The sequence below is a fragment of the Tenrec ecaudatus genome, chromosome X, assembly GCF_050624435.1.
Source record: "Tenrec ecaudatus isolate mTenEca1 chromosome X, mTenEca1.hap1, whole genome shotgun sequence".
Lineage (NCBI taxonomy): Eukaryota > Metazoa > Chordata > Mammalia > Afrosoricida > Tenrecidae > Tenrec > Tenrec ecaudatus.
In genome coordinates this window covers 1385874-1412420 of record NC_134548.1, presented here as the reverse complement: position 1 = coordinate 1412420, position 26547 = coordinate 1385874, and the positions used below count along the sequence as shown (strand labels likewise).

The window sequence follows — 26547 nt, the reverse complement described above, 5'->3', positions numbered from 1 at the left end:
TTACTAGATGCTTATTAAGGGAATGCAAACATCCAAAAGCTATCCCACATTCCTTACATTCACAAGGTCCTTTTCTACACTACATATGAGGTAGTTTATTGTGCCAAGCAGGCCAATATGACAAAGTAATAATTTATGAATTATCAAGGGCTCATGAGGGCGGGAGAGCGGGTAAGGAAGGGGAAAAAAGGAAGACTTGATGCCATGGGCTTAAGTGGAGAGCGAATGTTGTGAGAATGAGGACAATTAATATGCAGGTGTGTTTTACACAATTGATGTATGTATGGATTGAGATAAGAGTAGTATGAGCCCCTAACAAAATGATTAAAAAGAGAAAAAAAAGTTTTAAGAGTTCCCAATAAATTATTTTTTAAGAAAACATACCACTAATTATATAGTGAATATGTATGAATAGATAGTACAATTCATAGGATCAGATATGAAGAAAACCAAGTTTGCGAATCTCAAAATACCATACACTCAAAAAATATTTTATTTTCAAAGTCAAAAGAATAGCATGGAAGGAAAGTCATCCTATACAAAAGTGAAAAAATACTCTTGAATCACACCCAAGATCAATATACTTAACAACAAAACATTCTAATGATAGTAAAAACAGCATCAGTGAAAATAGTAAAGAATAAAAGTCCTCTTTCTTTCAGTTAAGGTTATTTTCAGAAGCATTGTAGTTAATAGCCAAAGACATGAAGAAATATTTAGTTTAAAATCCACAAAACATGATCTTCAAGGCACATTAACTCTTCTTGGAATCAACATTCCTTTACTAAGAAACACTGTTTGTTAATACACTTGGTGATTTGTTTGAAAATGATAGTAGCAAGCAAGAAACCTCTTATTTTCAATCTCTAAAATTATTCTTGAACGTGATGCCTGATGTCAAAATCTCCCAGACCGTATATTAACACCTCTCTACTGTACATTCTGACACAGCTGGTGGTGTCAGACCGTAAGCTTATGCAACAATACTTAGGGCTTCTCCTTCCTGTGAATTTTCCTGTGTCTTCTGAGGTTAGAGGAGTACCTGAAGACTTTGCCACAGTCTTCACATGCATAAGGCATTTCCTTGCTGTGAATTCTCAGATGGATCTTTAGCGTAGAGGAAGAAATGAACGCTTTCCCACACTGTTGACATTCATAAGGCTTCTCCCCACTATGGGTTCTTAGATGGATAGTGAGAGTTGAAGACCAAGCAAAGCCTTTGCCACATTGTTTACACTCAAAAGGCTTTATTCCACTGTGAGTATTGTGCCTCCTGAAAGCAGTGGAATCCCTATGGTTTAATATATGTTTCTTCAGGGCAGGCTCAAAAACAAAGGCCCTCCCACATGCCTTGCATTTGTAAGGCTTCTCCCCACTGTGAATCCGCAAATGTCTGTCAAGGTTGAAAGATCGATGAAAGGTTTTCCCACACTCTTTACATTCATGTCGAACTCCAATATGAATTATTCTATGTGCACTGAGAGTTGAGGGCTGTGTGAAGGTTTTACCACATTCCTGACACAGATACGGCCTGTCTCTACTGTGAGTTCGCATGTGTGCAGAGAGACTAAAGGAACAGGTAAAAGCTTTCCCACATTCCCTACATTTAAAATGTTTCTCCCCACTGTGAATTCTTCTATGCAGAGCTAGGGCTGAAGAAGAAACAAAGTGTTTCCCACATAGTTTACATTCAAAAAGTTTCTCTCCACTGTGAGTTCTTTTATGCAAAACGAAGCCTGAAGATTGACGAAACAGTTTCCCGCACTGCTTACATTGATACGGTATCTCTCCGCTGTGAATTTTTCGATGATAAGCAAGCTGTGATGAAATACGGAAGGCTTTCCCACATTCTTTACATTCATAAGGCTTCTCTCCACTGTGAGTTCTTTTATGAGTATTCAGACTTGAAGACTGACGAAACAGCTTCCCACACTGCTTACATTGATACGGTTTTTCTCCAGTATGAGTCATTCGATGTGAAGATAGGTGTGATGAAGTACGGAAACCTTTCCCACATTCTCTGCATTCATAAGGCCTTTCTTCACTGTGGGTTTTTAAATGTTTACCGAGGGCTGAAGCACATTTGAAAGCTTTCCCACATTCCCTACATTCATAAGGCCTTTCCTCACTGTGGGTCTTTAAATGTTCACTGAGGACTGCGGGATATTTGAAAGCTTTCCCACATTCTCTGCATTCATAAGGCCTTTCCTCACTGTGGGATTTTAAATGTTTACTGAGGATTGAGGAAAATTTGAAAGTTTTCCCACATTCTCTGCATTCATAAGGCCTTTCTTCACTGTGGGTTTTTAAATGTGTACTGAGGTTTAATTTGCGTTTGAAAGCTTTCCCACATTCTGTACAGTGATAAGGCCTTTCTTCACTGTGGGATTTTAAATGTTTACTGAGGGTTGAGGAATATCTGAAAGCTTTCCCACAGTGCTTACATTCAAGAGTTTTCTCTGCACTATGAGTTCTTGAGTGTCCGGTGAGGTCTGCGGGAACCCTAAAGACTTTTCCACGTTCTTTACAACCATGCCGTTCCACACCAGTGAGTTCCGTCACAGGAGTTTCATGGGCAGAGAGACAAGGGGCATCCTTCTCCCGATCCTGACATGTAAGAGGGCTCCTCCCTCTAGTCACAGGAGTGCTTAAGTGACAAAGGCACCTGCAGGATTCTCCACATTCCTTACACGGACAGGTGGTACATTCAGTGTGACATCGAATGTGCTGACTATGAGATGTCTGATCCACGAACGCTTTTCCACAAGTACAGCATTCAAAACGATTGGGTTGGGGAGCATTTCTTAGTGGCACATCAAGACATGGAAGCTGGCCAAAGGGCTTCTCACAAGGATAGCCTCCATCCCCTTCAGCAACGCTCTTTACTTTATGGATCCTGTTAAAAACAGGCAGCATACAGTGAGAAAGACATAGGTCCACCTTTCACGACGACCAGACACGGTGACTGTGAATGGGATTTACGCCAACACATCTCATTTTTAATGGGTTAAATTATCTGCCAGAAATGTTACCATTTCAATCACTGTTTTTCCAAAAGTGACACTTTCACATTATTGATCTCAAGGGATGTGTTTCAAATACTCAGTATGTTAAATTTATGAAAATATTTTTATTGTAAAAACTCTCTGACTACATCGTTTCATGTCTAACCTGTTCTGTCAGTTTCCTGAATCCTTGGGGAATTATTCCAGAAACTGTATTACTGCCAGTATGATGGAGAGTGAAACGTAATCTAAGTAGCAAAATCTCCCACACCTTTTGACCAGGAGAAGCAATGATGGCATGTCAAAATCTGATGGGAAACAAATCTGGTTGCTATGGAGCATGCATGCTATCCTCATTTAGGCTGCTCAGCAGATGTAATTGATTATCCACTAGAAGCTGATCTGAAGCCATGGTATACAAATGGGCATCCAAAAGTTCATGGAGATACGCCATAGCTTCTAAATCCAATTCTATGTGAACTTTTTGAATCCCAAAGAAATAGATTTTCTTGGTAAATTATGTTTTTTTCGGCCAGGCACCGTCTATCCTTGCATGGATCATACTCACCTCAAACGCCTCCCCTGATCTCTCTGCTGGTCTTTCCTGCCACATGACGCCAAGATTTCCCGTAACATGGGGGACCAGGTGTTACTGTGCATGAATGTTGCCAAAATATGTTCAATGGATAACTTTTCTCCATCATTAAGTCTTCCAGAGCCTGATACAGTAAAACAGATTGGGAGTCACAATAAACAGCAAAGAGAAATGATCAAGAATGAAAAAACAACAACAAAAAATAATTCATAGGTAAAGATAGACCTGGCCACATTTTTGCAATTTCACCATGTTAGGAAGGTTGAAAATAATTTATGAGGAAATATTTCCACAAAGATTCAGAGTGATGGAGACATAAACTGCTGCAATTAGACAACTACATAGAAAGGCAGTGTCCACAACATACATGCAACCTTTGAAGGGGAGACAGGGTCTCAGGACACACAGGTGAGAGGCCTGCTCATCAAAGCAGTGTGCTCAGCCATCGGTGGGCCTTTGTCCTCCCACCACATGCTGATCTGTAAATGGCTCTACTCAAGACCACTTCCCACCCTGCAATGCCGTCATCCAAAGATTCCCTCCTTTCCTGGTGCTCCCTCTGCAGTATCCCGGGATAAAGCTGATCTCCAAGGTCCTTGCTACTCTGGGAAAATGAGCAGCTATAGCTGGAATTATACCTGTCACCAATGCATTCACTGCAGGAATGCAGTGAAGAACAGTGGACATTTCTCGAACACAAAGGAAAACACTTTGCTTTTCAGTCTTGGAAAATGGGTAGCTGTGTTTACTTACAGCAAGAATCAAACAAACTTGTAGCAGACGCAGGGAATATCACAACCGTGTTTTTAAATAAAAGGGTGATCCTGTCCCCCACGGGGCATTAGAAGGAACCACAAGGGATGCAAAGGCAGACACCTATGCTGTATCCTTCATGAAGGGCTCTTGGTCCAAAGTTCTTTATTGCCACTTGGAGAAAGGAGCACACAATGAAACTTTAGGTTCATGAGGAAACCAGGATAATGAACTTGTCCAGGGGCCTTGTGACTTTTATTAAAAAATTCATTTCCATTCCTCAGACTAAATACTAGAACAAATGGCTCCAATGAAACATTGTTATTTACTGAGGGGAGGGATTAACCATTCTTACCTACTGAGGCTAGATTTTCCAAAGTTTTCACCATAACATCTCGGTAGACTTTCTTCTGAGAAGGATCAAGCAGAGCCCACTCTTCCTGGCTAAAGACCACGATCACATCCTCAATGTCCACTGGATCCTAAAACAACCACGCATTCAAGATGAGCAAGGTGTCACGTGTTCAAAGATCCCGAGTTCTATCAAGGTGTGCTGGGGCTACAGCTACCAGACTCATTCTCCCAACAACAACATCCACTTCCTCTCTGAAGACATCTTGTATCTCAGATTTCTAGCACAGTAACATCAACTTTCCTCTGTTTGTGACCTGTCTGGAGCCATGAGGCCCGGCCTTTACTTGGAATTTATTAGCCTGAGCTCTGGATATTCTTCCACCCCAGCCTTCGTGACAGAGCACTGCAGCTGTGTTTGACATACTTATCTTGCCAGACACAGATAAGGAAGTCTCTGTCTGTCTGCAGGATTCTGTTCTGCAGTCACTATTCCTGGAATGAACTCTGCTTGCAACCTTGGGTAAGCAGGTGTGTAATGATTATATATAAGCACCTGCATCTTGTTTCCCCCACTACTGCTCTCAGGGAAGCGTCTGCATCTTGCTTCCCCCACTATTATTTTCAGGGAAACACCTGCGGCTAGCTTCCCCCATTTATTGTTCTCAGGGAAACACCAGCGGCTTGTTTCCCTTTCCCTGGCCTATTTAAGCTGTAACTTTCCACTCAATCAATGAGACTTGACAACAGAATGACCCAGCAATCTCTAGGCAAATACACAAAAGAACTCAAACCAGAATATCATGTACAACCATTGAGGAAAGTGATATAGGACTATCTCTAACCATTGGTAATAGACACGCCAAGGGCCAGCTGTACCTCTGCTGGGTATTTACTCTAATGAATGAAGGAGCCTTAACAAGAACAGATCAGCACTCCCATGTTCACTGCAGCAGTATGTACAGCAGCAAGAAGCTGGAAACAGCCAGATGCTCACTAAGAAGAATGTATACAGGTATTGGTATGGATACACAATGGAATATTATACATGACTGAAAAAGGATGAAAAAATGGAACACCTCATACCAAGGCTAGAACTCGAGAACATTATTCTAAGTGATTCACAAAGAATAAATATTGTATGAGACCACGACTATCAGGATAAAACTGGGACAGACCTGGTTCTCACATACCAAAAACAATACAGAGTATGGATTCCCGGGGATGGAAGGGAAAACATAGGAAGGTAAATGAACAGACCAGAAGGTGGACCAGGACTGACTCTGGTAAAAGGGAGGATGAATCCTGGTTAGCACCAGACCTGGGCTGGAATGCCTTCTTGATATATGATGCTTCTTCATTTAAAAAAAAAAAAAAAAAAAGCTCTATTTTATACATAAACTTGAGTGAGCACTGGGTTTGTTTCTCTAGACAACCCAGCCCAATACAACCTCCTTTGATCACGGACCTGCGCGCCCTGGGCAAGTGTGATTTACAGCAAGTGCAAAAGGCTAGTAGCCTGTACAAAATCACCTGACGTAACCCCTCATTTCAACAGGCTTAATAGGAAAAAGCACAGGAACACGTCAGCTCAGGCAGAGAGATAACTTAGCAAAATCCAGCATCTGTTCAAAATAAAAATAATTACCAAAGTGGGCTAAGAGTTTAATGGATTAATAATGAAAAAGAACATTTGCCCAAACCCTACAGCTGACATCAACTTCATGAGCAAGAAACCAGATTTTTCTGACTAAGATGGGGAAACAAGGTAAGGTGTCCCAACTCACCACTACAACCTGACACTGTACGAGAAGTCTGGGGTAAAGAAAGACAACAACAACGGATGAAAAGCAAACAGGCTTTCCTGGAAAAAAGTAAGTTGCCTTTGTTTTAAGATGTAATGATTGTTCATAGGAAAACTCTAAACAACCGATAAAAATAATCATGAAATCAATATTCCTATCAAACTCGATATAAAACATTAATATCCAGGTGAATCTGTATGTAATTTAGAATACCAGATAGCAAGTAAGCAATTGCCATTTGTAACTCAAAACACAGAAGCATTTACACAGGTAACAACAGAAACGAAATGCTCTAGAGCTTAAAAAAAGTAAGAAAATGGCAAAACTAATGAATAAACTCAAAGGTCTGACTAACAGGAGACAAAAAACTATTTCCTTGAGGTGATTTCAGCCCAGAAATATGTGGCTAGTCGGTTGTATTAAGGTAACACTTAGGTTCACTTCAAACCGTGTGATTCAAACAAGTTAGTATTTTTTTATTCATCATTTTATTGGTAGCTCTTACAGATATCTTAACATTTCATAATCCAAAGAGATTAACATAATTGCACAATGGCTTCTACAATCTGTTTCAAACCATTTTTCTGTATTCTTGAACGCTTTGCTATCAGCTCCCCTTGGTCCCCTCCCTGTCCTTCAATCAAATTATGATGAAGACTTGGAACCTTCTCGTAGGATCTTTGTAAATCAACTACTTCACTGTTTCTCTTTAGTGACAAGTGTCTTACTTAAGAAGCATACACAAATTTTCTCCAAGGAGAGAGAGCTGTCCCAAGTCAAGAAGCCACAACACAGTAGGGTCTTTAAGTATGTGGGCACACAAATACATGACTGATGGCCGTAGAGGTGGTATAAATATGAGGGGTCTTTATTATGTCTTTGGGGGAAAAGGATTCTTTATCCTTTTATTGGTTAACCTTCAGTATCCTACTGAAAACAAAAGAAGTACTCATTTTTTGCTTGTGTGTGCTTGGCCCGACAAAGTTTACTAAATTTGAATGTTGAAAAGGCTATTTCAGAAAATCTTATCTCCACCGACGGCAATGTGCACAAACTTGTTCACAAAGACAATACAAGAGCTCTATCGCCTGCTCTGGGGAGTAGTGACTCAGGTCGAAAATCTTGCCAAGGGCCGTATAAATTGCACTGAGGGGTCTTTCCTTCCAGTGGAAAGGATGGCAAAAACCAAAGACCCCTGGAAATTAGTCCGACAGACTAACAGACCCTGCAGGCCTCAGTCTCCCAGAGCAGGAGGGTGCCAGCGACCACTAACAACTACTTGAAAGGGCTTGTGTTAGAGCAGCCGTTCTCAAGCTGTGGGTGGCAACCCCTCTGGGTTCGAACAACCCTTTCACAGGTGTTGCTTAAGACCATGGGCAAACACATAGATGGCCTTAGGAACCGAGAGAAAGCTCCTTTATTGGATAGTAGGTGGGGTGGGACACTCAGTGTGACTTGTGATCAGGAATGTGTAGCAGAGAGAGAGTGTCCTGCCTTCTGGGAGGAAGACAAGAGTTGCCAGAATCCTCAGAAGAAGGCCACGCCCACACAGGCCTCATTGGCTGTGACCTGATTGACAGGGTAGATTCCACCCCTTCCTGCACGTCGATAGGAGATGATGTAACTACCACAGAGGGCTTTGGATTGAGTGGGACAGAAATGTGGAACAAAATTCCAGATTACAAAGGCACCAGGCTTTCGAGTTGGATTGAGAGTTGTGGGGCCCCCAATACTACAACCCTTTGGTCTGGAACTGAACTACACTCAGCATTAGAGAAATCAACCATTTAAGATCAAAAGGGCAGCATTTACTCAAGGTTCAGAGGGTTAGGACAGAAGGAGGCCTGGAAACAGGGAGAAAGAGGGGTCACTGGTGACAGTGCCTTGAGGGGGTTGCAACAAAGAGGTTGAATCCGCTACATACACCTTCACCCAAGTCACAGTAAAAGTTTTAAAGCGAATCACAGGAGAGCTGGTCGATGTTCACGAATGAGAAAATTCAGATGTTGAGATGCCAATTATTCTGTAACATGATCTATACTATCGATGCAGTTCCGATCAAATTCAAATGACACTTTGTAGAACCTTTCTTGGAAAGAGAAAAGGGAGGACAAGGCACGCGGTATCGAAGCTGTAAGTAAGGGGCCAGATGCTGACCAGTGGCCCATGACAGCTGCAGCTACCGTGAATGAGAGAACGGGGCTGTGCTAACAGAAAGGCTGTGCTACGAGAAAGATCTCAATAAAATGCAAGAAAGAACCAATAATCAAATCAGCTGGTCTCTCAGTAAAGATCAAGGAACATCCCAGAGAGAAAAAAAATCATCTTTCCAATAAATGGTGTTTAGGTACATCTCTAAGCAAAACAAAGAAAAGGAGATATGCAGACATTTTACAGGTTTTGACAACATTAACTCAAGACAAAGTTCAGTGCACAACAAGCAAACACCTAGAAGACAGCAGATGAGAACACTGAGGTGACCTGGAGTTCCAAACTCATGACCATCACAGGGACTCTGACTCACAGCAACCCCATATGACACACAACTGACTCTGGGGGTTTCCAAGGCTGTAGACCTGCACAGGAGCAGAAAAGGCCATCTTTCTCCTGCAGCCCCAGGTGAGGTATTATGTCAATAAAACACTACAAGCACAATCGATGATGAAACAAACATAAAGATGGTTACAATTAAAACCAAAAATGTCTTCTGCACATTTTCTACAATAAAGTGGTTCTAGAACAATCAAATCGCCTGCTAGACATACAGCACAAGGCAGATATGCCAGTGAACTCCAGCATTCAGTACCGTGGTGGGACTGATGCCTGGCCCGCTAGTGAGATCTTGCCTTCAAGAGAAGCCCCACCCCGCATCTTTGGAACCCTACATCAAGTGGACACCCCCCCCCCCACTACATTGAGGAAGATTTGGAATTCCTCCAGCTTCACCGACAGGTGATCAAGTCTCAGTTATCTCCTTACCCCGTTTCCCCGAAACTAAGACATCCCCCCAAATAAGACCTATTTACAGTTTTGCCTCTCGCTAAAATATGAGACCCCCCAAAATAAGACCTCCCCGAAAATAAGCCCCCCTGAAGCTATCATAACTCTGGATTTTGGACAGTGCCGGCAGCCGCCACCACACAGCTCATTGTTGGACGTAGAGCTGCCAGAGCAGACAGGATGTGCGAGGTCTCTTAATAAAATAAAAAATAAATGTGTATAGGGTATTCTTCATGGAAAAATAAGACAGCCCTTGAAAATAAGACCTAGCACATCTTTCGGATCAAAAATTAATAGAAGACACTGTCTTATATTTGGGGAAACAGGGCGCTTACCACTCTATTTCTTCTTTCTTTCTTTTGTTGCCCTTCTGTTTCCCACCACAGTTGGTATAAACAGGCTCATGTTTTGTTTGTTTTCTCTTTCTACGTTTTCCCTCTTCACACCCTCTCTTTCCTATGAAACGTCACTACTTGACTCCAGGTCATACCCTGCATCTAGGGCAAATCAACCCAAATAGCAGGGGGAACTCCAGCCTGCCCTCTGTGGGAGTGATGCACACCGTACAAGGAAGCTGTGACAACCATCTACAGTGTGCCGCACTGCTGAAGAAACCTGCCGGACCTCTAAGGTGATCTTGCCAACGAGGGTAATTCCGCCCTTTGTGGGGCAGGGTTTAAATTTAAATCTCTCTGGTCCCACATTCAGGCAATCCAGCTGAGCTACGTATTTCCTCATTCTCTCTCTCTCCCTTCTTTTAACATCACAGCCATTCTTAATGAGCAGTTTTCCCCTTCTTTCTCTTTCTTCTCCCTGGTCTCTCTCTGCTCTTATGATTCTCTCCTCTCCCGCTTTCCTTCCACATGCCTCAACAGGTTCCCAGACCCCTACTCTGCCTGTCCACCCAGTGAGGAGAGTTACAACCTTCCCCCTAAGACAGTCCTGCACACAGCATGAGACAGTGTTCCACACGGCACAGCATGGCGTTCGGCTCTCTCTATCTGCTTTTTAAATTTTCTCTCCTTCACCTTCTTTTTTCATCTTTTCCCGTTCTTTTTTGTTTTTGTCCTTCCTTAGCCTTTATTTCGACCTCTTCTCTACTTCCGGCCACAGTCACGGCAGATTCAGTTTTCCTTTTTCATTGTTTTCACTTGTTTAGTCTGTGCATTTTTGGAGTGTGGGAGTGGGTGTTAGTGTGCTTGGCCCTTTTGCTCCGGTCTGTTTCCTTCTCTTTCTCTCTTTCCTTTCACAAGATACTATCTGCCTCCAGGACACTACCATCTGCCTAGGGAAACTCTGCCCAACTAGGGGAGGTCCCTCTCCACCCCGCTTTTGTTGGCTAAACACACAGCTGGGGAAATTACACCAGTCCTCTTCCATACACCAAGCAGCAGGGGTCTCCCCTTCAAACGCCTGGGGGAACTCCAGCCTAAACCCCGAGGCCCTACAAGTGACTGGGGGAAACTCCTGCTCATCACTGGTGGGGCTCAACACTGCTACAGGAACATCTACCCAACCTCCAGGGAGGCTACATATAAGAACAGAACCAATTAGATGACTTGGCTTAATGGATATTTTCAGAGCTGTCCACACAAATGCAAAACCATTCGCATTCTTTTCAAATCCACGTGACATATACTTGAAGTTAGACCACATGCTGGGACACAAGTTGAACTTGAGTAAATTCAAACACAAGAGAGATTACACAGACGTCTCTCTTCGATCACTGTGCCATAAGGCTGAAAAGTAACAGAAGGACAGTGCAGAAAAGAAGGGCAAACAATTAAAGGATGAACAATTCTCTATTGGAAAAGGAGAGGCGAAATTATCATTATTCACAGATTATATGATTCTACACATCGAAAATCCCCACAACTCCACAAGTGGAGTGTTATAAGCAATAGAGGAACATGGCAGATTGGCAGGATACAAGATCAACAAACAGAAGTCTACGGTCTGCTACACACATCACAGAAGATCACAGAAGAGACCATTAAAAAGGCAGTACCCTTTACCATAGCCATGCACAAATTGAAATATCTAGGGATATACGTGATTAAGAAAATGAAAGCTGTGTACAAGGAAAATTATAAAACACTACGACAAGAAACCAAGAGTGACCTGAACAAATGGAAGAACAGCCCATGCTCGGGAAGTGGAAGACTTAATATAGTAAAGATGTCATTTCCACCCAAGGCACTATACAAGTTTAATGCTATCCCAAAACAAATACCACCATCCTTCTTCAAAGAATTGGAAAAACTGGTTACCAACTTCATATGGAAGGGTTCAAGAAACCCAGAATTACCATTGAACTCCTCAAGAAGAAGGACAAAGTGGGAGGGCTTGCATTACCTGACTTCAGCACAGATTATATGGCCACAGGAGTCAAAACAGTGTAGTACGGGTACAACGACAGATATTCAGACCAATGGAAAACAGCTGAATCCCAGAAACAGAACATCAGAACACAGGCAGCTGGTTTTTGATAACCCCCTCCCCCCAAATCAAATGTGAAGGAGATGTCCTCTTCAAAAAATGGTTCTAGAAAAAAACGGTATCTACCTGCAGAAAAATGAAGCAAGACCCTTACCTCACTCCATTCACAAGAATAAACTCAAGATGGATCACAGACCTCGCGGTAAAACCCCAAACTATTACGGCCAATGATGAGGGAATTGGGACAAACCTGAGAACCTTGGCACAGGGAATACATAGGCTATCGGAAATAGGGAAGGATACAAACACAGAGGAGTCACAAATAGACAAGTCGGATATACTGAAGATAAGTCACCTGTGCACAATGAAAGAATTCATGAAGAGAGTCCACTGACTGGGAAAACATCTTTAGCAATGACGTTCAGACTAAGGCCTTAACACTAAAATCTACAATACTTTGCAAGCTTACAATGAAAGATCTAATTGCCCACTGAGGAGGTGGGCAAAAGACCTGAACAGAAGTTTCCGTCTGAAATCCGAACGGCCAATATACAGATGAGAAAATGTTCCGAATCTTTAACCATACAAGAAATGCAAATTTAAATAACTATGAGATACCACCTAACACCCTCAAAGATAGCCCAATTAAAAATATCAGAAAGCAACCAGTTTTGCAGGGGCTATGGTTAGATAGAATCTCTCATTCACTGCTGGCAGACATGTAGGTATGTACAGCCACTATGGAAATTGATCTGATTTCTAAAACAGATGGAAATTGAGCTACCATACGACCCAGAAATCCCCCTATTGGGCATATAACCAGAAGAGGCAAGAAACAAACCACAGGCAAACATCTGTGCTCCAATGTTCATTTCGGCATAGTTCACAATTGCAAGGAGATGGAAAACCCAAATTCCCATCAAAACACAAATGGATTAAAAAACTGTGGTACGTACACACTATGCATCGCTAAAAAGCAGTGATGAACTCATGAAACATGGACGCATGGGCGAACTGGAGGAAATGATGCTAAATGAAGTAAAGCAAGCACAAAAGGGCAATAACAGCATGAGTCCACTGAGGAAAGTTTATATTTTAAAACAAGAAAATAAATGAAAAGGAGCAAACGATTGTAGTACAAACACTCCAGGGGTGAGGTCCAGGTAGTATAGCAGGAGCCAGACCAACTGCAGGGGTACATATGGTGGACAAATAAAAAGGAAATGAATAAAAAAGGGGTAGAAATGTGTAGCAGGGAATAGGACACTAACCAACCCAAGGGGAAGGTATTGTTTGTATCTCCACAGGGAAAGAGGGACCAGACTTCAATCCGGTGTTCTGGGATGTGAATGCACTGGGGCGGAATGGAGAGGGGAGCCAGTGGAGGGGCCCGAGGGCTTGGCCCCAATGCCTGGCTCGTGGACAAGGGCCAATCCTCCCAGAAGAATTTACTATAGAGGACGGCACTGAAGCTACAGCTAGGGGAGAGGGAAATGCCTGATCACAGCACAGGAGCAAAGGAATGGGGAAGATGTCCAGGCCTGGAGGATGATATCCCTGCTCCGAACACCCAATGCACAGAGTAGATCATATGGCTGATCCCATTATGTGACCCATAGTCCCTCGCTGGCCAGGGCCCTAAGGGAGGCAACACTGGACTCTCAGTGTCAGGACTGGCCTGGACTGTCCCCGCGACACCGAGGCAAAGGGTGTGCGACAGAACAGAGGGCAGAGCAGAGGAGGGAAATCCCACGGGAGTGCATAGGATAACTTTGGGACCAGAGAGTGAGTGGTACCCCATCGGACTCGACTGGAGGACACTCCTAGAGGTAAAAAAAAAAACACCAGACCTTCACCTATTTACAGGTTTTTCTTTTTACATTTTTAAATTTAATGATTGTTATTTTGGTAATTGGTTCTCTTTCTCATCTTTGTGTTCTCCTTGCTTTGTCCAGCTATGCCTCCTTTGTTTTGTGCACATTATTATCTCTGCAGGTCTTTCTAGATAAGCTGGATGGACAGTCTGGAGGAGAACACAACGGTGACCCATGGATCCGAGGGGACACGGGGGAGGGGGAGGAAAAGGAGTTGTCTTTACCAACCAGGGAACAAGGGAGCAACAAGTGATCCTAAATTAGTGACAAGGAGGATGTGAGAGGCCTGCTGGGATTCCGCAAGGCAATGTAACCAAGAGAAATTACTCAAACCGCAATGAAGGGTGAGCACGATAAAGGGACAAGAGGAATCCATAAAGTTTTGCATTTGTCATATCCTAAGAAGTGTGCTACACAGAGAAGCTGCCTGGATTTACATTCTACCTTTTTGCTGACAACTGGTTGTTACATATTTTCATGTCAATTTGAACATATATGAAAATCCAGGGGTAGTTTAGCCTGTCAATCAAGTCAAGATCTGCGGTAGTTACTCTGGTGTCATAATCTGGTACACAATCAGATGTCAATTTGGAACTCGAAGAGTGAAGGCGTGGAACTTAGTCTGTCAATCAAGTCAAAAGCAATAAAGCCTATGTGGGCATGGACTTCCTCTGAGGATTCTGGGAATACTCTGGGATTTCATGCCAGGAGAAAGGTACTGCCTCTCTCTGCTCGCTCACTTGGAGACTCTACTGAGAAGGCTCAAGTCCTGTGAGACATGCCTGAGGAGAAGCCACATGTATTTATCCTGATGCAGCCCTGGGCGCTGCAGAGGCCAGCTGGAGGGCTCTACCAACTCTGAGAGGCTTACAACGCCACCGGATCCACAGGACTTCCCAACCACTATCCTGTAATGCTCCTGAACTTGGCGTCGTTGCATGTGTTTCTTGAATCTGAAGAGGACTTAAGAGATTGTTATCAGACTTACAGACTTAGTCTGCAGTGGGTTGGGGCTTTCTTAATGTACAATTATCCTTTATATTAAACTCTTTCTAATACACATATGTCTATGAATTTGGTTCTGTACCCTACCCAGACTAACACACAGTCTGATGGAGGCTCCTAGTGGATGTGGACGTCTAATAAGGAGAGTCCAGATAACTGTCAAGTACAATTCCTCTCACCGACAAGGTGCAGTGAGTGTCGCACGAGAAGCAAAGATTTGCCAGAGAAACATGGTCCAGTCTAGAGAGCTAGAAATCTCTTACTACTGTCTTGCACACTGAAGTATCACAAGGGGAAGGAAGCCAACTTGTGACTGGGTTGTGAACCAAATCTACCTGACTCCAAATGGGAAGAGCAACCCTCGGCTTCCTGAGGACAGTGCTGGGCGGAGGAGATTGAGGGGAAGTAGGAGAGCGCCAGTGTACAAGGGCCTAGGCTGTCCTGATGGTCATGATCTGAGGTCTTTGATCATCTCCCTGAATGATCCAAGTTACTAGCCTGCAGAGTCTGAGTCACCAGCAGCTTAGGGGAAAGAGGAAGAAGAGTCGCACTTTTGCATTATTATTTCTGGACTGTCCTCATGAGAGATTCAAATTTGTGAACATCATTAGAGCTGATCCAGGCAAGACAAAAATAGAATGTCTCATTTGCCCGCACTGTTTCATGGACAAAACAAAATCACCAATGCTCAGGAATCGCTGACACTCAATGATGTAGCTATAAACTTCACCTTGGAGGAATGGCTGCTCCTGAACTCTTCTAAGAAGACTCTCTATCAGGATGTGATGGTGGAGAACTATCACAACCGGGTTTCCTTCGGTGAGGAGAATTCTGAAGTCATTGGTTCTTCCTTTCTTATGTGTTATGTGAGAATTCACTTTTTGTGGAAGTTTAGAGAAGTACTCCTGAAGGTCTTCTGCGATGACATTTCATTTTATTTGATTTACACTGTTGTGTGTTTGGTTCCACAATTTTCTTTCTTGAAGATTCTCAAAAGTTTCCCTCTTTTCTGTTCCTCTAACTTACTATGAAAGTCCACCTTGGACATCCACTCCAGTACTTACTGAATGCAAGACCACCTTGTTCTATTTAATTGGCATTCCATGATGCACACCTTCTGGACACAATCGCTGAAGACAAATCAGGTGTGGAAGCAAACGTGGTGAAGAACACTGATGGTGCCTGGCTATGAAAAGATATAGCATATGGGGTTTCACAAGCTTGAAGGTAAACAAGTGGCCATCTAGCTCACAAGAAACAAAGCCCATATGGAAGTATCACACCAGCCTGTGTGTCCATGAGCTGTACATGGAACCTGGTACCAGACATCAAAGGACAAGAAATAATTATGGTAAATGAGGGTGAGCGCAGAATAAAGGCCCAAAGCCCATCAGTAGGAAACTGGAAACCCCCTTACTTAAGGGTCGTGGTGAGGAGAGGAGCCAGTCAGGGTGCAGGGTATCAACGATGGAGCATACAACTTTCCTCTAGTTCTTAAATGCATACTCAGCCCACTATCATGATCCCAATTCGACTATACAAATCTGGCTAAACCTGAAAATGTACATGAGTACAGATAAGAACTGGAAACATAGAATACAGGACAGAGGATCTCTTCAGGACCAGTGGTGAGAGTGGCAATACCTGGACGGTGGAGGGAATTTGGGGTAAAGAGGGAACTGACTACAAGGATCGACATATAACCACCTCCCTGGTTGATGTACATCAGAAAAGTATGTGAAGGGACATGTTGCACAGTGTAAGATAAGACAAAATTATAATATATAAAGTATCAAAGGTTCATGAGGGAGGGGGAGTTGGAAGGGAGGAGGAAAAATGAGGAGCTGATATCAAGGGCTCAAGTAGAAAGAAAATGTTTTGAGAGTGAAGATGGCAACAAATGTACAAATGTGCTTAACACAATGGATGGATGTATGGATTGTGATAAGAATTGTACAAGCCCCCAAAAGTGATTTAAAAAAAGAAGGGTCTTGAGAACCTCCATCCCCTCCGCCTTCACCTTCCAGCTGCTGACCCAGATTCCAGAGACCTGCAATTACCAGCTCCACTGTACCCACTGTCCTATGACCTCCTGCATTCTGCATCATGTGGTTGTGTGACTCTGAAGTTAGGACGAGTATCAGGACTAGTATCACACACTAGTTGTGTGACTCTGAAGTTAGGACTAGACTTACGGACTTCAGTTGGATTGGGCTGGGATGTGTCCTTGGTATGTAATTACTTGATGTAAACCTCTTTCGTACACATGTGTGTCACTGGATTTGCTTCTCGAGTCAACCCAGCCTAACACAATAAGGTATCAAAAATGTTCAATTATAGCACATTTGTCAGGCTAAGGCAAGATGCACTGAAAACTGAAATGGGAGGAAAGAAAACTAGACAACAAAAACGAATGACAGACTGTCAGAGAAGCTAAAATGTGTAAGAGTCCTTATGTAATTGTGATACATTCTTGATAATTCAAAGGATTCCCCTACTCTACAGGTACAACAATCCAGGAATCAGCAATACATCAAACCCCTCGCTCCTGTGCGGTGGAGAAGCACAATGGAGACACCAGCAACACAGCAGGGTCCAGAGCGGTGGCAGGGCCGAGAGTGAAAGCAGCAGCACTCACTGGACTCTTCAGACTGGACTTCACTGAACAGACGCACCAGAGCTGAGACTTGAGGCTGCAATGCGCACATCCAAAGGATCGCTGAGGAGAGATTTCCCAGACAGAGGAAAACAGCCAGAGAACAAGCCTCAAGGTGGGAATGAGTCTCGTGTGTTCGAGGAAGAGCCAAGGGCTGGGCGTCACTGGAACAGACCGAGATGTGAAAGAGCAAGGGGAGAGGAACCTGACCTGTGATTTGTGGTCAGAGGACAGATATTCTCATTCTCGGGGACTTGTTGGAACTGAAGAGAGTCTGACTTCTTTCTCATCGGGGAGCAGAGCAAGGTAACATTTCAGAGCAGAAGAGGAAACTGATCACACAGCTGCCCAAGTATTGGTGTGTACAAAAGAGGCAGGAGGAACCCTTGAGTTATGGACAAAACCAGGGAAGAAATGATGACAGTTTAACTTGTGCTGGTGTCTAAAAAATTTCAGAAACATGGATCCACAGCTCACAGCTGGGCCCACACACCATGTTTCCAATCCAGCCACACTCATAAAGCAAGACTAGCACTAAACAGAGCCCACTGCAGAGTCAAGTAGAGAAGATGAAAGCATAAACTTGACTTGAACAGTTAAAACTTTGGCAGCAGATTCCCACACCCCCTTGGATGAGTGCTAGAACTGCTCTGGTGTCCCATATTTTCTGTATTTTGGGTGGGTATTTTTTGTTTCCTTTTGGTTTGTTCAATGAGGTGGTGTTTGGTCAATGGGCTCACCCTCTTGAAGCTAAATTACATGGTATTTCGTTTTTTTGGTACAAGAAACCCAGACTACATGAGCCTATACCGTAAATAGAACTTTTTAGGGAGGAGGGGGTACAGTGTTGGTGACGAGGTGAAGTGGAGATGTCAAGCTCATGTGAAAACGGAATGTTTGGAAACTGACTCAAGCACATGTACAATTCTGCTCACATGAGTTTACTATGGAGTGATATATGTATTAATTCCCAATTAATACAATTTTGTAAAGGCAAGAAATACCAAAAAACGGACAAAGACTAGCACAGGTGGCCCAGCACTCACCATTTCCTGGCTGCAGTTTGGAGGTCTAAGGGTGTGTGCTCTCTACAGTCACGAAGGCCCTTCAGAGGGAGGAGTGGAGTGGGAGGCAGAGCACCAGGCAGTCTGGAGTCAGATGAGGAATGTTCCGTCCACACACAGGTCACAGCACTTGAAGTCCTTCCTTCAAACTGGCAGATGTGCAAGATGAATGGTCAGGTCCCTGCTCCACAGGGTGAGCAGAAATGGAAGCAGCACAGGGAGGAGACAGAGGTGAGTAAGCAGCAGGCAGCAACAAGTGTTTGGTTTCCTCCCAGGTTCCAGCACTGCTCCACCTTGGGGACATTTGCACTGAAGGCAGAACAGGCTCCAACCCCCAGATGAAATCCTGCTTTCTTCATTTCCAATTTCCCAATCTAAACCTGGTCCATATCCCAGAGTTTCCTACAGCACTGTTTTAGTTTGTAAAATAATGATTAGAAATGTTGATGTACTTTTTCAACACAATAATTTACCTGTCCTTGCATCCATTGAAGGATTTTGATTACTTCCTTGACACATGATCCCTATGTAACCCTTGATGCTAATATTCACTCTTCTGACATTGAGAATACACGGTTCAATTTCACAAAACCTCTAACCTCATAAAGATGTGATTCTCTGCAGTTCAATCTGGAGAATTCCATGCACCACAGATCTCACCCACACTAAGTGCATCATGACTTCTATGAACCCTCACCACCTACATTCGGGTTTCTAATAAACATGGCAGTCTGTATCAGAAACACTAGAAATGGCAATATTGTTTCTCACATGCCCTTGATGAAAACGTGTAGTTCACAAAGAAATTCCACAAAGTATGACTCTGTGTAGATGCGTTCCGCCTGAAATTGGGATATAGTCTTAGATGTATAATCTTATTTTCAACCCACGTTTCTTAAACCTTACGTGTTGTAAATTCGCACAGTCCTTCAAGGAAGGGGGTACATTCCGCACCATCCTCAGTTTACCTGACCCGCAGGATGAATTCTTCCCTGGGTGCCTGGTCTGGGTCAGGAGCAGTCCTCACAAGTCCAAGGACAGGAGACACAGCAAACAAAGCGGTGTCACCTTCAGGTCGCGGCCTGTACCCGAGACCACGCCCTTGACGGAAGTCACACCTGATTTTGAGTCCAGGCCGTGAACACCTGAGATAAGCGTCCAGTCAGTTAACGCTCCTAGTTGACTCCTTGTCTGGAAGCCGCCCACGATCCCTACCTCACACTGCACTTCCGTGCGTTACAGCAGGCGCCGTGCGGACCTGCTCCAACTGCTGCCCCTCCGACCGGCGGAGGCGGCCTTCCTGAGGGGGCTCCGCGTGACGGGCCGAGGGGGGAGGGGAGGCCACGTGACGGAGCGCGCGCCACTCTGAGGACCGAACACGACGTTAAAAGAGAAAGAAAAGCAAGGGCCCCGCGTGGGGACTGCGGGGCGCGCACGGGGACCGGGGCGCAGGCCGTCAGCCCGGGGTCCGGACGCTGCACGTGTCTCCACACGCGGGGCGCCGGCAGAGACGCCGAGACCGCGCGGAGACGGGCGACCCCCGCCCGGCGGGCTGCGGACGGGCGCGCAGGGGGCGCTGGGGACCCGGGAGGACGCGGAGGGCGCCCTCGGGCTCGGCAGGGGCTGCGGGACCCCGGACGGGGCGCTGGGACGCCGGGAAAACTCACCTCAGACGCGCGCGGAGAAGCGCGACCAAGCGCGGCGGCCTCGCAAGGAAGAGCACTTCCGCTTCCGGTCGCGAGGTGCCCCCGGCTTGAACTTCCGGGCGGGAGCGCGGCGAGTCCTAAGCAGGTTGTGGAACCAACAGGAAGAACGGAGGCCGAGTGCAGCTCCAAGAGGTTTGTTGGCTTCAAACTCACACTCAGAGCCGAGGGTCCACACCAGGCTCTGTCGAGTAGCGAGTGTGGACCCCGAGCTTCCCCTGGGACACGCTTTTATAGGCCGAACCCACACACGTGTCCTTTATTTAAACAGAAAAGTGGACCTTGCGTTATCTTTAGCTTGCAGTTTTCCACAAAGGTGCTGGGCCCGCACGTGGATTTGCTAAAAGAAGCTGCAAAGCACAGAGGCGGGATATCTTGCAACGAGACGGACCTTTGTGCGAGTTTGGGAACATCCTGTCGCCCTCCGTTCTTATTTCGGATCCAGATTGAATTTAAACTTCCTGGTCCCCAGAGCGTTTTGATTCGTGACCGCGGGGTTCATTGGTTCCCCTTGTGTTTAGATCAAACACTCAAACCAAAGCGACCGCACTTTAGACCCTGCGCCCTGAGCTCGCACCTCTTACTGTGGGGCCGCTGGACAGACAGGCACGCACTCACAGGAAGGACAAGGGAGTTGATTTCTACTAAAAGGTCAAGGTCACAGCTGCTGGCAGTTGCCTCTCCCCAGTGGTGGGTTGAGAGACAGCAGCCTTGAGGTTCTTGTCGATGCAATTTTATACATTTCTTTGAGAGAAAAAATAGTGACAAAAAAGGGGGAGCACAGAGTAAAGGGATTTTCATACATTGAGTTTTCGTCTCACAGAGTTGCAGGCTGATGGGGCTGGAACCAGAACGTCGTGGTTGGTGTGGGTTTACTCTGCTCTTTTTGGGGCTCAGTCTCGTAGAGACCCAACATGTGATGTGGGCCCATACATCTGCGACCCGTCCACGGCTCTAGAATGTTTAGCAGTCCGAGCTCGGGACACAGGTGCAAACCACACGAAGAATGGCTGGTTTGTCCACTGCACACAATAGAACATGAATCAGGGTACCTGCCCATCTCAAGCACAGCCATTGAGTCAGCCAAACTCCCTGCCATCCAGGCGCTGCCGACTCGCAGTGACCCCTGCTAGTGCTGAGATGTTTGTACCACCACAGCATCCAAGGACTTTCTACCCTCTGGCCTTTGCTCCTCCTGCATTCGCATCATTGCATGTGTTTCCTGAGTCTGAAGAGAAATTTATAGACATCTGGGCTAATATCTGCCTCAGTCCAGCTGCAGTGGCTTTGGGTCCCCCGCTAGCTGGGTAAGGCTTCGATGATTGGGAGACAGAAATCACACAACTCAGGTTGCAGTGACTGTTCCAATTTTATTCATGCAGAGCTTCAACTTATATATTCTTTTTCTTGGCTTAAAGCTTATGTAACAAGTTACATCAATGACATCATGATTCTTGGTTAAAAATTAGTACATCTTGAAGCTAAAACTTTGTCATACAAGGGTGATAGACATAAACCTTCTAACAATAACTGAGCACACTTCATCCAACTAGGGCGCATTGTTATAACTATGAAACCAATAAAGCATTAATACATTTCATTATCAAAAATTACTTGACAGGCTTTGGCTGTTCTTTCTGTTCTTTCTTAGGCTGTTCCTCTAGGGCTTTCATTTCTTGTTCTTACTTTCCCACTAAGTTCCCATAAATTAAACTTCCAAAAGTCTTTCTGTACCAAGGTATGAGTTGCCTCACAATAGGTAGCTTTGCTTCAGTGGACTTCAGACATCACGGAGGCCCTCTTCTTGCTAACCATTCCATAAAACTTAAACTACTAAAAGGAACTTGTACACCTTTCTTTGTTAACTATTCTTATGCCATTTTCATTGTAAGCCCTCGTATAAGGTACATCAGGGCCAGGAACTCTATTTCTCTTTGGGTTATTTGCTGGAGGGGGGATGCCGTATTCTGCCCCCTATGCGGTAACCAAGATAAGGAAAGGGAAAACCCGTGGGCAGAGGATGATAAAGCTTTTTAGAATCTTGCCCCAAAGCACTCCAAATAATGATGGCAAGGTCAATTAAACAAGTCTAAATACATATCGAGAGCGGGTTTGGGCAGCCAACTCCCACCGTCCAGCTTCTTTGAAGCCAGCCAGGCATCCTTCGACTCTGTCTTCAATGTCATGCAGCAGGACTGGTCCCCTCAAATATCAGACTTATGGGCTTGGAATGAAGTGGGTTGGGATGCTTTCTTAATGTACAATTACCGTTTATATAAAACTGTCTTGTACACATATGGGTTTCTATGGATTTGCTTCTCTAGTCTACCTGAACAAACACAGCAATGTAATGTTGGCTAGGGTAGATGTAGTTAGGCTGAAATGTAGCATTTGGTCATTTCATCTCCCGTTGGACCCACGTTTAAATTGTTTCCATTTTTAATGTGTTCTGGTTTCTTCTCCATTGAGGCTTTCCTCTGTCTTGTCACTGTCTTTTTTTTTTTTTAACTGCTGGCTTCCTGCTGGTCTTGAAGATAATCTTCTGCACATGAAATCCGGGATTGGCAAATGCAGAGGGATAGGAATGGAGGGGTAATGACCTCAGGGCATGACATGGGGAGTTGATTCTCTGGAATGCCTTCCCCAATGTTGTTTCGGTCTCAGAGTACCACGTCAATTTTACCCATTGTATTCCCAGAATGTGAGCAATTCTTAGGACAGTGGAGAATGGTCCTCTTCCAAGACAACTGTGTGGCCAAACACATGGAAAGTAAGGATTTTATTATAGATTCCTCCTACCTGGAATGGTCTGCGTTTGAATCAGGTGGCTTGAGTGTTAGCTTTGTCCTGGAACACAACCACAGACACCAGAGCTTGCTGTGAAATCTAGGAAGGCACTCACACCTGTGATCCATAACATCATGTGTGTTATTTTCAGTCTCTTTCTGTTTAACTCTGCAAAGGATCCCTATTCACTGCAGTGTGTCACCATCAATCCAACGGGAAATATTTCATCAGGATAACTTTTCATCTATTGCCATGTGACAAACAGCAGAATGTGGCTTTTTGTCTCTTCGTCACCAGACCTTCGGCCCTAATAATTCTTTTCCTTTGTATTTTGCATATTTAACCTTGACTTTGATTACTGCATCAGTGTCTCAAAATGTTAATGATGGAGGAAAAGTATGCGGTGAACCAACACAGCAGTTCTTCAAGAATGACCCCAAATTATTCAAAAGCTCCAAAATTGCAAGTCAGTGATGCGCAGCATAGCAAGCAGGGGAGACATTGGAAGTGAGTGTCATTTCTAGAAGGTAGCATTGCCTCAGGAGAGAGTCCTGAAGTGTCACGACATTAAAAACCATCCCTTCCAAACTGTGTGTAACAGTCCAGAAACTGTTGGTGGGGAGGAGGGCAGTTTAACATTACATAGTGGCCAAATGTGTTTCCCTTTGGATTTTGACTCCAGATCAGACAGCCATCAGTAGCCACTTAAATCAGTGATCATCTGCTCCTCTCACAAGGTGGGCCACCTTCCAAAGGTCGATGGGAATCACAAGCCGTCTTGGATCCTGATCGTTTCAGGAGTCATATGCCTAAGTTGTCCTCATGTGCATTGAAAATTGTTCTATTGTTATGAACTAACTCAAACCTTGGGTGGGTAGGAATATGTCTGTGTGTGTGTCGTGTGTGTGTGTACGTTATCTTAGATGTGATGTGTTAATAGAATCTTTACAGGAACCCCTAATAAAATGTAAAAAAAGAAAAAATGATTAGGGCAAAGAATGTACAGATGTGTTTTATGTGTGGATTGTGATGAGTTGTATGAGCCCCTAATAAAACGATTAAAAAAATTTTTTTAAAAGAATTTTCACGGGGGGAATGGGGAGGGAGGGGAAAAAAAAGAGAACCTGATGCAAACGGCTTAAGTGGAGAGCAAATGCTTTGAGAATGATTGGGGCAGGGAATGTATGGATGTGCTTTATACAATTGATGTATGTATATGTATGGATTGTGATAAGAGTTGTATGAGTCCCTAATAAAATGTAAAAAAAGAAAAGAGAGAAAAAATGATTAGGGCAAAGACTGTACAGATGTGCTTTATACAATTGATGTATGTATATGTATGAACTGTGATAAGAATTGTATGAGCCCCTAATAAATTGTTAAAATTAAAAAAAAAAAGATTCTTCACAGGAAAACATTTTCTTTTTTAAAAAAATCACTTTATTAGCTCATACAACTATCACAATCTATACATGCATCAACTGTGTAAAGCACATTTGTGCATTCATTACGCTCGCCATTCTCTAAATATTTGCTCTCTGCCTAAGCCCCTGGCATCAGCTCCTCATTTTACCCCCTCCCTTCCCGCTCTCCCCAACCTCATGGACCCTTAATAATTTATAAATTATTGTTTTGTCATATCTTACACTTTCCGACATCTCCATTCACCCACTTTTCTGTTATCCTTCTGTCCCGTCCCGCAGGAACTTCACCGTGGATCCTGGAGGAGAGAGTGGGCATTAGGGGGACAAGAGACCCCGAGAATGGAGACAAGACAGTGTCCTGATCAAGTCTGGTTCATTGAACAAAGGGTTACAGCTTATATAGGCCAGCAATGGGGGAAGCATCCGTCGCACATGCAAATTAGGCTACTTTGGTGATAGACCAATCAGGGAGCTCGGGGGAGCACGCCCTGCCAGCTTACAATCTTCAACCAGGTGTGCGGAGTGGCATGTTTATGCAAATCAAGTGGAGGCAAAGACAATCTTTTACCCAATCAAGGGGAAGCAGGACATAGGTGCTTATCTAAAGAGCATCACACCTTGTTTGCTCAAGCTTTACAGCTGCAGTGCTGTCACGTAGGCTGGGGTAGAAGAATGCCCAGAGCTCAGGCTAATAAATTCCAAGTAATGGCTGGGCCTCATGGCTCCGGACATCCATCCCTCAGGGAGGTGGTTATATGTAGATCTTTATAATTGATAGCCCCTTTCCACCCCACCTACCCTCCACTCTCCTGGTATCGCCACTTTCATCACTGGTCCTGAAGGGATCCTCCGTCCTGTATTCCCTGTGTTTTCAGTTCCTATCTGTAACTGTACATCCTCTGGTCTAGGCAGATTTTTAAGGTGAATTGGGATCATGATAGTGGCAGATGGAGGAATGAATTAGGAACTAGAGGAAAGTGGTATGTTTCATCGTTGCTACACTGCACCCTGACTGGCTCGTCTCCTCCCCACAACCCTTCTGTAAAGGGATGTCCAGTTGCCTACAGATGGGTTTTGTGTCCCCACTCCGCACTCCCCCTCATTCACAATAATATGATTTTTTGTTCTTTGCTGCCTGGTAAATGATCCCTTCGGCACATAGTAATCACACAGGCTGGTGTGCTTCTTCCATGTGGGCTTTGTTGCTTCTCAGCTAGATGGCCGCTTGTTTATTTTCAAGTCTTTAAGACCCCAGACGCTATGCCTTTTGATAGCCGGGCACCATCAGCTTTCTTCACCACATTTGCTTATGCACACATTTGTCTTCAGTGATTGTATCGCTGAGACAGGAAAACATTTTCACCAATTGATGTTGACTATTTGAAAAACACATCAACATAATAAGAAGTTTTTATGAGAAGAATGATGTTAATGCTGTTAACCGACTGATTCCATGAGACAGGACACAAATTATGACACGCAAGCTCATTGTGTTTGGTAATGTTGGACCTAAGGCAAATGCATGTGCAATACTTTCCCCCTTATTTTTAATAGAAATGTTCCTTAGAGAAACTCTGTGAACGTACTGAAGACAATCATTGTGGGACAACCTCTAGCCGGATTCCAGATCTAAGTGCGATACGAGGCAGTCTTCCAGAAGAAGATCTGTTTTGATGCTGTGCGTGTGGGGGACAATCTTCAGTGCTCCCTCATCATACCGTCACCGTATCAGCTCTCACCCAGGATGCAATACCTATAGCGGGGGTCTCTGTAGAGAAGACCATAGTTCTCACTCTATGCAAGCCACTCCAGTAAGCACTCTTATAGAGAGAAATCCCTTATTCAAAATGTGTGTGGGAAGGATTTCAGTCACTTAGCAATCATTAGGAATCCTGCAAGATTGAGCAATGGTGAGAAATGCTATGAATGGGCCCAATTCAGAAATGATTCCTGTGATTACTCTTCCCTTTGGACACCTGGGAGAGATGATATGCCTCCCTCACTCCCTCACTCAAGAAATGTGTACTCATCCGGCAGAGAGGCCTCATGACCGTAAGGAATGTTGCAAAACCTTCTCGGTCTACGA

At 44.3% G+C, this 26547-nt stretch overlaps 1 protein-coding gene across 1 annotated transcript; it reads right to left on the bottom strand.

Annotated features, from left to right (window-relative positions):
• Window positions 1–520: 520 nt before the first annotated feature.
• Window positions 521–20099, bottom strand: LOC142434388 (uncharacterized). The gene is made up of 4 exons (XM_075539109.1): window positions 18530–20099; window positions 4709–4835; window positions 3574–3724; window positions 521–2896 (listed from the first exon to the last, which is right to left on the bottom strand). The coding sequence occupies exons 1-4, from the start codon at window positions 18530–18532 to the stop codon at window positions 988–990; spliced, it is 2190 nt and encodes a 729-aa protein (XP_075395224.1). The 5' UTR covers window positions 18533–20099; the 3' UTR covers window positions 521–987.
• Between the last annotated feature and the right edge of the window lie 6448 nt (window positions 20100–26547).

What these genes read in the sequence shown, in the direction of transcription:
- LOC142434388 (XM_075539109.1), bottom strand. An exon ending in GGAAAATCTAGCCTCAGTAG is followed by an intron (nt 3,725 to 4,708) that starts GTAAGAATGGTT and finishes TTACTGTATCAG; the next exon opens with GCTCTGGAAGACTTAATGAT. An exon ending in GATCAGGGGAGGCGTTTGAG is followed by an intron (nt 2,897 to 3,573) that starts GTGAGTATGATC and finishes TGTTTTTAACAG; the next exon opens with GATCCATAAAGTAAAGAGCG.